The sequence below is a fragment of the Mustelus asterias genome, chromosome 7, assembly GCF_964213995.1.
Source record: "Mustelus asterias chromosome 7, sMusAst1.hap1.1, whole genome shotgun sequence".
Taxonomy (NCBI): Eukaryota; Metazoa; Chordata; class Chondrichthyes; order Carcharhiniformes; family Triakidae; genus Mustelus; species Mustelus asterias.
Window position 1 is genome coordinate 10,045,242 of NC_135807.1, and position 14,449 is coordinate 10,059,690.

Genomic DNA, 14,449 nt, shown 5'->3' on the forward strand with positions numbered 1-14,449 from the left:
ACAGTGACCACACTTCAAAAGTACCTCAAAATTGCAAATAGTTTTGGAACATCCTTGGTCTTGAAAGGTGTGAAATAAATGCAGTTTTTTCTGATGTGATAGTGACTTTTCCATTTGATGTAAAATGACAAAGCTGGTCTGTTAAATCGCTTTAACTCCATAACTTCCATACATGGGTTAAATTTCCGTAAAGTAACGTGAGCACTGGATTCAGAAGGTGACTTCAAGCTTACACTGTCTTTGCAGAATTCTCATGCGTGCAATATCCTGTACGAATTTCAAAGTTTCACCAGATTTCATCTTCAGTTCGGGGAATTGCCTTTTGGATCCTTTGAGCATTGTGCAGAAAAGTGTCAATGATTCATACGGGGCAAAAACTAATGGATACCTAGGAATGACAGCAGACCAGTAAGCTAGGCCGCGATTTTCCCATGCCGCTGTGCTAATTTTTTAGTGCAGCGGGCCAGGAGATTGTCACGTTGGCCGATTCACTGGGTTTGCGTGTGTGTTCCCGCCCAGATAGCGTCTCCCAGCACCGGATTTCCAGCGGTGTCAGCTCCGTGCTGGAAATCGGTGGGGAGGTGCCAAGACCATTTAAATGGTCATTTAAATATAATTTAACTTTAATTAGCGGCCCCGGAGACTTCAGTCCCAGGCCCGCTAGCATCCCCCCCTCCTGTCAGAGTGGTTCACTTCAGCAGGGATTACAGTAGCTCTCCACTTTCGGGGAGGAAAGTGGCCTGATCCCGCTGGAGTGAAGGGCAAGCAATTGGGGCCCCCCAGAGGGTTGGGAGTGGAGGGGTGTCCCCTGGACATTGCCACCTTGACAGTGCCAGCCTGGGCCCCGGCACTGTCCAAGGGGCAAAGTGCCATTGCCCGGGGGGGGATGCAATGGCAGGAGGTCGGGGTTGGGGGCCTGGAGGGGTGGGTTCGAGATAGCCTGGGAATGGTGGGGGGGGGGGGGGGGGGGGGGGGGGGGGGGGGGGCAGCGATTGAGCCATTGGGGGGCTGGAGAGCCAGTGATGTGGGCTCGTGGGGCTGGCCAGTGATCGAGCAGGCCAGTAATCGGGAGGCCAGCAGACAGGGGCTGCTGCGCATGTGCCGATTTCCGACGCTGACAGATCAGTGCATGCGCCGTTGCCCGCCCAGCGCTGTGCTGCCAGTCTCCTGGGCAGGAATATTCCCCATCCACTGATGTTTAATGATATACATGCTAGTGACCTCTGCAGTGCACAGAGTGTGGCAGATTCTTCTCTGAACTCCCACTGAAAAAACCAGCGTGAATTACTCCAGTTTTCATGTGAATTCGACACTTAGAATTTCTTTGGGAGAATTCCGGCCCTAATCTCTTGGTTCATCTTCGTTCCCAACTGCAAGAGCTCTCGTGATTTATAACCAGAACAGCCTGGACTAGATTAAATCTGGAAAACATTATTATATGTGAAAGGTATGAACAGGTACTCTGGTGTTCTGTAACATTGCTCACGGAATGTTATAAATTTGGTCTCTTCTCCTGTTGATGACGTGCTACTCTTCTTTAGTGGGGTAGATGAGGGCCTGTCTTAGAATTGTATCTGTGTTTGTTCCTTCTGTTTGCTTTTAAAATGCACTCATTTTCTCCCTTGAGAGTGGAGGGCAGGTGAATAGCCCTGGACTGTGTCAATGAGGGGCCATTCCTGTGAGCAGGGTGCACTGGATCATGTTATCCCTGTCGGCTGGTTCGTAGGATCTTCCCAAGTGTAGCAGATAGAATTGAATATCTAGAAGCCAGGAACTTGATTGCAAACTGTGTCCCAAAATAAAATATTCCATTTAATCTTCAACCCTGGGTTCGATTCCTGGCTTGGGTCATTGTCTGTGTGGAGTTTACACGTTCTCCCCGTGTCTGCGTGGGTTTCCTCCGGGTGCTCCGGTTTCCTCCCACAGTCCAAAAGATGTGCAGGTTAGGTGCATTGGCCATGCTAAATTGCCATTTAGTTTGCGGGATGCATCGGTTAGAGGGATTAGCGGGGTAAATATGAGAGGTTTTGGGGATAGGGCCTGGGTGGGATTGTGGTCGGTGCAGACTCGATGGGCCGAATGGCCTCCTTCTGCCCTGTAGGGATTCTATGATGCTATGATTCTTTTCAGTGTAGATTATGCAAGCAAATGATACATAATCGACGTGAACGTTCCTTGTGACTGATTCTTTTTTAACTACTTTCTTTCCGAATATATTTCAAATTATTTTTGCTTCACGATGCCCAGCCCTGCTTGTTTGATAGCAGGGATGTTTCACAGAGGCAATAGTTCGATGGTTTACAGATTCAAATTGAATCTACTCACTGGTCAGCCTTGGGAATCTCCGTGCTCTTGTTTTTAAAAGTAGAACGTTGAGCTGCGAGTATTTTGTCTAAATATTTTTGCAGTCATTAAAAATTAAGCATCAGAGCCATTGCCAACTTTAAGTTCCAAATAAGTATATAGATGAGATGCAATCCAGCAGAAAGATCCGTATTTTTTTAAACAACTGTTTTATTAAGTACTATAGAGAATTTAAAATACTGGCATTGACAGGAACCAGCTTTTGTCAGTCATCTGAATTATTAACCAATGTATTCAGATGCTTGCGTTTTCAGGCTGTAGTATATACCACTAGGCGGACGGCTGCTAAACATCTTTAGGGCTGATCTAATGCACACTGATGTTTTTCTGTTCCAGAATGAACATCCAGAGGCAGAGGAGTTGGTTTTCAGCCACTTTGTGATATGTAACGACACTCAGGAGACGCTGCGGTTTGGCCAAGTGGATACTGATGAAAATGTTCTACTGGCCAGTCAGCACAGCCATCAGTACAGCTGGCGTTCGCACAAGTCCCCCCAGGTATTACAAAACGTAGCTAGCTGAATTATTCCTTGGCGGCTCCTTCACGGGGCTGAGCAGTAATAATAACAGCAGGTGCCCTGCAGTCGATATTAATACAGTTGTAAGTTTAGAGCAAATATTTCATGATTTAGTTTGGAACATGTCAGTGATGCACCGATGCAACTGCCTCTAATTTAGTTGGGAATACTGCATGCCAATGCGCAGCACCGCGTATCTTAAACGTGCCCCAGCAAGTCGAAGGAGCAACCCTTTCCGGATACCAGCAATACTTCCTCACCCCAAGGTCAGGATACAAGTTTGGCATTTTCTCCTGACTTCTGTCTGAATGCGATGAATTCTGGCTCCCCGTCACAGATTGTGCCTTTAATTCTGTCCTTGCTGCGAGAAGCAAATTGTGAATGGAAATATTTATTTCTTGCAGCACGCAGCTTTCGGTTCTGGAAGGTTAACATTAAGAAGCATGAGGCACTGATGTGTAGTTTGTTCCACAAAGGCGAAATCTCATTTCATTTTTAAATAGCCTGTTCTTGACAGTTGAAGTGATGTGAAGTATGCTCAAACTGGTAGGTGTCCTAATTGAGGCTGATATGATACTGTAAGGATTTTCCAACCTCTGCTCCCAAATTAACTGCTCAGAAGGAACTAGAAAAACAGATGATTGGATGCAGACCAGACTCCAGTACATTTAAGCTGTTCCCTGCCATAAAGCCTCGGCTGTACATCATTTCTCTCTCAGTTACCCATTCTACTGCTACCCCCTCACCTCTCAACCTAGACAAATGGCAATTCTCTCCTTTAATTTCTGTCTTGATCTTCTCCATGATACCAATCCTGCAACTGCCTGTACAAAGCTGTCACCATCTTGTCCTTTCAAAACAAAACAGGTTTAAAGTTTATTTATGAGTGTCACAAGTGTCGGCAATTAACTTACTGTGAAAATCCCCTAGTCACCACACTCCGGCGCCTGTTCGGGTACACTGAGGGAGAATTTAGTATGGCCAATCCACCTAATCAGCATATCTTTCAGACTGTGGGAGGAAACAGGAGCACCCGGAGGAAACCCACGCAGACACGGGGAGAGTGTGCAGACTCCGCACAGATAGTGACCCAAGCTGGGAATTGAACCCGGGTCCCTCGTGCTGTGAGGCAGGAGTGCAAACCACTGTTACCCCATGCTGCAGCACGATAAATGTCATCCACCCGGATTCCACAGCTACTAGTGAAGCAATGGTGCTCAACACTGGCCTAGAAGAAAGCCGCCCAGTAAAATCTAGCAGTCTCTGTGGAGCGGATTTCCCCTTTCCGGCAGTTCATTTGAATCTGGCATCAAAACTATGGGATCGCCAAGTGTCCAACTACAGTGATATAATCAAGGAGGTTAAGCAGTCAATTGCATTGAAGAATTTTAACAGACAGCAAAACAAAGTAAAATGCACTGATTAACCTTCACTCCTCTAGATTTTACAGCGAGTGAAATGAATGATTGGGTCATGCATGAGATTATTGTGGTTGGCATTCTTCCGTCTGTGAGTGATGCTGGGAATGCAGCCTCAGAACTTTAGTGAGGTTAGATGAGAGGGGAAGATGACGGCCTAGTGATATTATCGCTGGACTATTAATCCAGAAACTCAGCTAATGTTCTGAGGATCCGGGTTCGAATCCCGCCACGGCAGAAGGTGAAACTTGAATTCAATCAAAAAAATCTGGAAATAAGAATCTACTGATGACCATGTAATCATTGTCAATTGTCGGAAACACCCACCTGGTTCACTAATGTCCTTTACAGAAGGAAATTTGTTGTCCTTACTCGGTCTGGCCTCCATGTGACTCCAGAGCCACAGCATTGTGGTTGACTCTCAAGCGTGGGATGGGCAATAAATGCTGGCCAGCCAGCGACGCCCATGACCCACGAATGAATTTTAAAAATTGCTCATTGTGGAACTCGATCCGTGGGGTGGCACGGCGGTACAGTAGTTAGCACTGCTGCTTCACAGCGTCAGGGACCCGGTTCGATTCCTAGCTTGGGTCACTGTCTGTGTGGAGTTTGCATGCTCTCCCCGTGTCTGCGTGGGTTTCCTCCAGGTGCTCCAGTTTCCTCCCACATTCTGAAAGGTATGCTGGTTAGGTACATTGACCTGAACAGGTGCCGGAGTGTGGCGACTAGGGGAATTTCACAGTAACTTCATTGCAGTGTAAGCCTTACTTGTGACTGATAAACTTTACTTTTACTTTACTTCGATCCTATAACTCTGAGGTCAAGAACCTCGTACTCTACCTTCTGAGCTGTCTGGGCATTCTCTCCGTCTGTTTTGTGGTTGCATAGCCTGGGCAGGATTTGGAGATACAGCAATGCCCAGCAACAACACCTCCCTCTCAATCTTATAAACTGAATCCAGAGCGGGGGGTGGGGCTGTCTACGGCCAGTTGGCTTCGGGAGTTGTCAGAAAGTGTTTGCTTAAAGGGATCACCAGCTGCCCTTAGCACTCCACTCCAGTGCCATTGACTCGCCAGAGCTGTGAGGCAGTGGGTACTATTTGATGCATAATAGGGACCTGGTTGATGGACACAAGGGCATGCCCACATGACGGTTGTATATCACATCTCTGGAACTCAGCTTCCTCTGAGATGCCCTGTAGTTCAGGCTAGTGCAGTAGGGTGCCTGCTCGCCATCTGTTACCCGGAGGAGGCACTACAGGGGGATCTTGGTCATGTTGAAACTCGGTGCTGACAGAAGCGACTTACGCACTTTGCTCCCCTTTGACAGTAAACTAGCTAGCGGCAGTGGATCATGAACTGAACTTGATGCTTCACATCACCCAGTGGCAAACCACTGACACACAAAGCAGAACAAAAACATAGAAACATAGAAAATGGGTGCAGGAGTAGGCCATTCAGCCCTTTGATCCTGCACCACCATTCAACATGATCATGGCTGATCTTGCACTTTCAATATCCCACTCCCGCTTTCTCTCCATACCCCTTGATCCCTTTAGCCACAAGGGCCACGACCAGCTCCATCTTGAACACACCTAACGAACTGGTCCCAACAGCTTTCTGTGGTAGAGAATTCCACAGGTTCACAACTCTCCGAGTGAAGACGTTCTTCCTCATCTCAGTCCTGAATAGGTTACCTCTTATTCTTAGCCTGTGACCCCCTAGTTCTGGATTTCCCCAACATCGGGAACGTTCTTCCTGCATCTAGCCTGTCCAGTCCCATCAGGATTTTATACGTTTCTTTGAGATCCCCCCTCATTCTTCTAAATTCCAGTGAGTACAAGCCCAGTCGATCCAGTCTCTCTTCAAACGTCAGTCCTGCCATTCCAGGAAACAGTCTGGTGAACCTTCGCTGGACCCCCTCAATAACAAGAATGTCCTTTCTCAGACTAGGAGACTAAACTGCGCACAATACTCAAGGTGTGGCCTCACCAAAGCGCTGTATAATTGCAGCAAGACATCCTTACTCCTATACTCAAATCTTCTTGCTCTGATCCATTCAGAGGGCATTTGAAAGTCGACCACATTGCTGTGAATCTGGAGTCACACACAGGCCAGACCAGGTAAGGATGGCAGATTTCCTTCCCTAAAGGACATTAGTGAACAAAATGAGTTTTTACGACAATTGACAATAGTTCCATGGTCGTCATTAGACTTTTTAAATCCAGATAGTTATTGAATTCAAACTTCACCATGTGCCATGGTGGGATTTGAACCCAGGTCCCCAGATTTTGCTCTGGGTCTCTGGATTACTAGCCGATGATGTGGAGATGCCGGCGTTGGACTGGGGTAAACACAGTAAGAAGTTTAACAACACCAGGTTAAAGTCCAACAGGTTTATTTGGTAGCAAAAGCCACACAAGCTTTCGGAGCCCCTTCTTCAGGCCCACTCACCTGAAGAAGGGGCTTGGAGCTCCGAAAGCTTGTGTGGCTTTTGCTACCAAATAAACCTGTTGGACTTTAACCTGGTGTTGTTAAACTTCTTATTGTGTTTACTAACCAATACCATTGCACCCCTTGTGAACTAAAAAGAGCTGTTCAAGAAAAAGATCATGCGGTCTGTGTTTGGTCTCCCCGATGTAGAACGTCACCGTTCTATATCGTGAGCGGCAAATACAGTACACTGAATTGACAAGTAAATTGCTATTTTGGAGTGTCAGTTTGTATCACTCCCCTTCCATACAAAGGGGATCAGTTGTATAAAAGTCTACTGAGACCTAATTTAAAGTACTGTGCTCAGTTGGTGCAGGTGCAGCAGTATGATTCCAGGAATAAGAGGGTTAAATTATAGTAAGAAGTCTCTCAACACCAGGTTTAAGTCCAACAGGTTTATTTCAAATCACGAGCTTTCGGAGCACTGCTCCTTCATCAGATGAGCAGCCACTCACCTGATGAAGGAGCAGAGCTCCGAAAGCTCATGATTCCAAACAAACCTGTTGGACTTTAACCTGGTGCTGTGAGACTTCTTACTGTGCCCCACCCCAGTCCAACGCTGGCATCTCCACATCAGGGTTAAATTAGGACAAATAAGCATGTTCCTTTCTGTATCGGAGGTTAAGGGATGATCTAGTTGAGGGGTTTAAACTGACTAAAGGTACAGGTCAGGTGGCTAGAGAGAAACATTTTTCTCTGGAGAACAAGAGAGTATAACCTTAAAATTAGAGTTAAACTGATCAGGGGTGCTACCAGGAAGCACTGCTTCGCACACATGTGAGCCAACAACTTTAATACTTATGAATGTGTTCCTGTGCATTAGTTTTTAAATTATGTATTAGTCACAGAAGAATGCAAAAGAAAGGCAAATATTTGCATTTATATATAACCTATTCCTCAAAGTAGCTTCATTCAGATTATCTGCTTGCTCAGATTGAAATTGTGTAAAAAAAAACCTCCTGTTGGAAACGCATTGCAACTTAATTGTTTAACTTGATTCATATTCAAACACAGGATCCTGTCCATTGCAAATGTGTAGAAAATGTCCACGCATTGTGCCTTTTTGAACCAAATGAAAATTGGGGGGGGGGAATGCCATTCCCTGATTCATTCCCCATTAAGAGGTTTAACAACACCAGGTTAAAGTCCAACAGGTTTATTTGGTAGCAAAAGCCACTTTTTCTACCCAATAAACTTGTTGGACTTTAACCTGGTGTTGTTAAACTTCTTACTGTGTTTACCCCAGTCCAACGCCGGCATCTCCACATCATCATTCCCCATTGCCAATCACTGTTGACTTACCATGTTTGAATTTAACCTAAAGCTTGGCAGTTAACTGCTCCCTGCTGCATTCTCCATGACAATCCCTCTATTAATCAGAGTTCACTTGCCAACCAACTGGCACCCTCTTCTCATGCAGTATAAATTGTTGTTCCCTTTGAGATTTGGTATTCTTGCGATTCTGCCCTGATGAGTGCAAGATGAAAAGCTTTGGCAAGATGTTTCTTTTTTTCCAATTTTCTTTCAATTTAAGTCACGGGTTGATCCAGACTTGAATGGGCACTGAGCAGCGAAACCTCTAATCAGTGCCAAGTACATCTCCTCCTTCCTCTGCATGGAGGTAGTCAGCAATTTGAGCCAGGTTTATAGGCAGAGTTTGTAAGCTGAATTCAGAAGCTGTACGGGAACATAGCTATCAAGGGGTACCAAAACCCTGACTGCTGCTGCAAAAAATTAAACCATCCCGAAATATGGGATGAGCACTCCGGAGGGATGAAAGAAGCTAGATATAGAAATTCACCAACACGCTCTCTGCATATCTAAAAAATCAGTCGAGAATTTTACCTGCCGACAGGATGATGTGCACCATAGTTTATCCTGACATCAAACTCAGCTGGCTGAGTTGGTTTAAGGTCAAAGGATCTCTCGGGCCTGTCTGACCTCCTCTCATCCAGACCTCCCTGAAATATTCCCACAAAAAGCGCTGACAGCTAAATTTCTAAATCTCATTACAAGCCAGAGGTAATCTCCACGATTGATTAAAAACTGGCCTTTATTGTTGAACAAAAAAATACTGCAAAGCAGAATGTTCTCTTTCAGTAATGAAAAACATTCAAGTGGAAAATTATTGAGTGGCATATGGAAAGCTGCTATGGAATCAGTCGTGATCTAATTGAATGGCAAAACTGGCTCCACTATTTCTGCTCTGGATTCGTACGATAGCAGTGAGAGAGGGGGGGGGGGTGGGGGGGCTGGATGATGTGATGTAGTGATTCAAAACAAAATCATTTTGGTCCTGGGAAGTCCAATATCTGGGTATGTGTTTTGAGGTGGCGTCACTTTGCCCGGAATCTAAGTGAGCAAGAAAACGTGGGGATGACTGATGGCCATTTTGAAACATGGTCGTGTCACTTTAACCAAAACACGACATCAGAAGGTGCCATAATTGACAACCGTGGGGCTCATGTGAAAATACCTGTGTCTAGATGTGACAGTGCTACTTGATGGGATTTTCCAGCCCCACCAGCTGCAGGAATCATCGTGGGCATGGTGGAATTTTGAAGCTTCCGTAAAAGGTTCAATTGACGTTGGACAGGAAGTTCTGATCGCACAGTGGACGGGACAGGAAAATCCCACTCATTATTCCTGCCAGCTGCTGACTTGACAGTTAAATCCAACCATTGATCAATCAACATTGATTGTTTAAACAATGGTACAGCATAAAAATAATGCTCATTTAGTTAATATTTCTAACGTGGTAATATGTCCCATGGTGCTTCTCTGGACCATTAACAGACAGAAGTTGATACTGAACCATGTAAACAGATACGTGAATAGGTCAGGTTGCTTTTCCAAGAGTAGCTTAAAATGAGAAGAGAGAGGTGGAGAAGGGGGAATGTTCATGGAGGTAATTCCATAGTTTTAGAACTGAGTAGTTGGAGGAGTGGCAGCCAATGATGGGGCAAAGGATATTGAGGATGCACAAGAGGTCAGAATTGGAGGTGTTTTTAAGTTAAAGTTTATTTATTATTGTCACAAGTAGGCTTATATTAACACTGCAATGAAGTTATTGTGAAAATCTCTCAAGATGGAGTTTTACAGCATGGAAACAGGCCCTTCGGCCCAACTTGTATGTGCCGCCCCTTTTTTTAACCCTTAAGCCAGTCCCAATTGCCCGCATTTGGCCCATATCCCTCTATACCCATCGTACCCATGTAATTGTCCAAATTTAAAAGACAAAATTGCACCCACCTCCACTATGACCTCTGGCAGCTTGTTCCAGACACTCGCCACCCTCTGTGAAAGAATTGCTCCTCTGGATCCTTTTGTATCTCTCCCCTCTCACTTTAAACCTATGCCCTCTAGTTTTAGACTCCCCTATCTTTGGGAAAAGATATTGACTATCTAGCTGATGTGTGCCCCTCATTATTTTATAGGCCTCTATAAGATTACCCCTAAGTCTCCGACACTGCAGAGAAAAATGTCCCAGTCTATCCAGCCTCTCCTCATAACTCAAACCATCAAGTCCCAGTAGCATCCTAGTAAATCTTTTCTGTACTCTTTCTGGTTTAATATCCTTTCTATAATAGGGTGACCAGAATTGCACACAGTATTCCAAGTGTGGCCTTACCAATGTCTTGTACAACTTCAACAAGACATCCCAACTCCTGTATTCAATGTTCTGACCAATGAAATCAAGCATGCTGAACCTTCACCACTTTGTCCATCTGTGACACCACTTTCAAGGAGCTATGAACCTGTACTCCTAGATCCCTTTGTTCTATAACTCTCCCCAACGCCCTACCATTAACTGAGTAAGTCCTGCCCTGGTTCAATCGACCAAAATGCATCACCTCGCATTTATCTAAATTAAACTCCATCTGCCATTCGTCAGCTCACTGGCCCAATTGATCAAGATCCCATTGCAATCCAAGATAACCTTCTTACACTGTCTACTATGCCACCAATCTTGGTGTCATTTGCAAACTTACTAACTGTGCCTCCTATATTCTCATCCAAATCATTAATATAAATGACAAATAACACATGCCAATGGCAGGCGGGAAGAATGGGATGTGTTGGAAAGAAAATTGGAACCTCTACCATCACTGTTCATAGCTCCAGGCTATTGTATGCATGGAAAAGAGCACGTTGCCACAGCAACCCAGACTCCCTGAGTGATCAGTAACAACACAACAACTGGAATAGACAGAGACTGTGGAACAAAACTAACAGTCGCAGGCTCTGAAACCAGGGAATGGGGAGTATTTTAAAACAATTCTTTATCCCTCGACTAATATTTACATGGATTTGGACAGACCCGCCCCCAGTAGCTGCCTGGCCAATCAGAGGACGGGCAGCTCAGCAGCGCCACCAGGAATGCTGAGGAAGGCAAGAGTCCAGCAGCCAAAGACAATTAAAGAAATTAATAAAATAACCGCTGATGGAGGGAAACCTCACTGAGCGAATCACCGGGGCAGCGGGACTGCCTTCCCTGCTCACAGGAAAAACACCAATCATGGAGTCATCTGCAAACTTACTAGCCATGCCTCCTATATTCTCATCCAAATCGTTAATATAAATCCTGCAGAATTGTAGGTAGTGAACAGATTGCAGATGTAGGAAGGGAGTGAGGCCATGGAATGATTTGAAAGCAAGGATTAGAAGTTTAAAATTAAGGTAGTGCTGAGCAGGATGCCAGTTTAGGCCAGAGTATGGTGGTGGGTGAGCGGTATTGACACGGGAATTGGCTAGTGTGATCAGCTGTCACTCCATGTGACCAGCAGTTCAGTTACACATTCTACAGGCAATCCACCTGACCCACTCAGGAGAAGACAACAGGAGAATCAATTGCCAACTTTAACTGGAGTATTGCAGTCGGCTCTGAAACAGAAACCCCCAACAGACAATACGTATGCAATCTATCGTTGGTAAGGAAAACCTGACATGCCGTTTAGATCACTGAGAGTAATGTTTGATATTCTGCGCGAGTGCACCAGCAGCAACAAGAATGAGAAAGGGCCAAACAACTGAGCCCAGTGTGAAAATGGAGGTCCAGTGTTTCTTTGGAAGGAACTCTTCAAATGCAGACAATAAAAATATAACAAAGCTTACTCCAACTTATAAATCAAAGAAAGGGTTGAATAAAGAAACTTCATTACTCCAAACCTGGGGTCTCGCCCTGGGCCACTCCAAATTCCCCACAATTCTCAATAGGTTCTTATTTATAGTGAGTCAGCTGGTGAGCTGACCATCACATCATTCTGTAATTGGTTCCATGGTTTACTGGGCCAGCTGAGTCTTAACAGCTTGTTACCATTGGTCACATTACATCCGATACAAAGTTGTCACCGGTTACATTCTAACATCCAGGAATCAGCTCCCACCATGGCCATTGCGTCCAGTTCAATGGAAGTATTCAGGAAGTAGCTGATAATTAAACCCGATGTCCCAAAGGGCTTTTTTGCTCCAAGTGGTTTGACATCTTTGTGGCAAATGTTCTGTTGGCAGGAGGCAAACCACAGAGTATATTGACTGAGCTTCACATTGCAATACACTGCACAGCTAGAACAATACTTCAGATCACTCGCATTTAGTTGTTGTTGGATCTCCTTATGGGCTATTTCTCAGTGTTCTTTTAGTGTTTTCCTGTCACATTGACTCAAAATTGTTCGTTCCAAATGACTGACAGATTCTAGTTTTGCTTCAAGCAATAAGAATTTTGCAATCAGTGTAACCTGCAAGTTTTAAAGTTTCTTTATTAGTGTTACAAGTTGGCTTACATTAACACTGCAATGAAGTTACTGTGAAAATTCCCTAGTTGCCACACTCTGGCGCCTGTTGAACACACTGAGGTAGAATTTAGCATGGCCAATGCACCTAATCGGCAGGTCTTTCGGACTGTGGGAAGAAATCTGAGCACCCGGAGGAAACCCACGCAGACACGGGGAGAACGTGCAGACTCCGCACAGACAGTGACCCAAGCCGGGAATCGAACCCAGGTCCCTGGTGCTGTGAGGCAGCAGTGCTAACCACTGTGCCACCGTGCTGCCCTGCCTTAAGATAGTTCAAGATACTTTTTTTCTTTTTAAATGTAGTTAGTTTTTGTTTCTATTCACTTATGGAATCTGGGCTTCACTGGCTGGACTACACTTATTGCCCATCCCCACTTGCCTTTGAAAGAGCATTTAAGCCTCAACACATTGCTGGGGATCTGGAATCACAGGTAAGGGTGGCAGATTTCCTTTCCTACAGGACATTAGTGAACCAGCTGGGTTTTTATGACAATCAACAGTCGTTTTGTGGTCATCAGACTTTTAATTCCAGATCTTTATTAAATATAAATTCCACCATCTGCAGTGGTAGGATTCAAACCCTGGTGTGTGCTAGGTCTCTGGATTATTAGTCCAGCAACAATACCACGACACCACTGCAAACATCACAATGAATGTCCACACTAATGACAAGGGGAAGCGATGGCCTGGTGGCATTGTCATTAGAGTATTGATCCAGAAACTGAGCTCATGTTCTGGGACCAGGGTTCGAATCCTGCCACAGCAGATGGTAGAATTTGAATTCAATAAAAGATATCTGGAATTAAGAATCTACTGATGACCATGAAACTATTGTCGATTGTAGGGAAAACCCATCTGGTTCACTAATGTCCTTTAGGGAAGGAAATCTGCTGTCCTTACCTGGTCTGGCCTACATGTGACTCCAGAGCCACAGCAATGTGGTTGACTCTCAACTGCCCTCAGGCAACTAGGGATGGGCAATAAATGCTGGCCAGCCAGCGACGCCCATTGCCCATGACTGAATGAAAGAAAAAGATCCAGTGCAGAACACTACTAACAGCAAACAAGATGAATGAGCAAATGATCATTTTTGGTGATATTTTCACCACCTGAACTGATGGATGGAGCTTCTGAATTAATATTTCATCCAAAAGACAGCACCTCCAAAAATTATAGCTCTCCCTCGAGACTTCACAGAGGGTCATCCTAGATTGTGCACTGAAATCTTGGAGCAGAATTTAATGGTCAAGGCAGTGGACTCTTCAAGCAGCTAGAGCGTCCATCGCAACACAGCCATGGCCACTTCTGAGACCCCAGTCTGTTGAGGTTTCTGGATCCTGCAGGGGAAAATTTCCCGCCTGACAGAGCTGTCGGCCAACAGCACCACTGGGAGCAGTGGTCTCTGCCGGTACTGCAGTTAGCCTCAGGAGAAAGATTATTGCCGGAGCCCCGAACACAGGCGAATGGGGTAGTCTTATCGGGAGGAAGGGAGCATGTCTTCCCGTGAGGCCAGCTGGCAGGTCCTTCCTTTGAGTACAGGGAAGGACCCCTTTTCAGGCCACAGGCATGGCTGCCAGGGTTCGTCTGGTGGCTTGTCCACATGGAGTGGCCATCACCCACAAGTAGTTGAACACCAGCAGTAGCAGGAAGCACGGTGGCACAGTGGTTAGCACTGCTGCCTCACAGCGCCAGGCCTCGGGTCACTATCTATGTGGAGTTTGCACATTCTCCCCGTGTCTGCGTTGGTTTCCTCCGGGTGCTCCAGTTTTCTCCCACACTCCAAAGATGTGCCGGTTAGGTGGATTGGCCGTGCCAAATTGCCCCTTAGTGTCAGGGGATCAACAGGGTAATACATAGGGTTA

General features: G+C 45.5%; 1 protein-coding gene across 6 annotated transcripts in view; it reads left to right on the forward strand.

Moving 5' to 3' along the window:
• vps13b (vacuolar protein sorting 13 homolog B) overlaps positions 1-14,449 on the forward strand; it is a 993,302-nt gene that overhangs the window by 891,695 nt on the left and 87,158 nt on the right. For all 6 annotated transcript variants that reach the window (XM_078215655.1, XM_078215652.1, XM_078215654.1 and 3 more), the window contains one exon: positions 2,701-2,862. In XM_078215655.1, the coding sequence (XP_078071781.1) occupies positions 2,701-2,862 (162 nt within the window). The remainder of the gene's footprint in view (positions 1-2,700; positions 2,863-14,449) is intronic.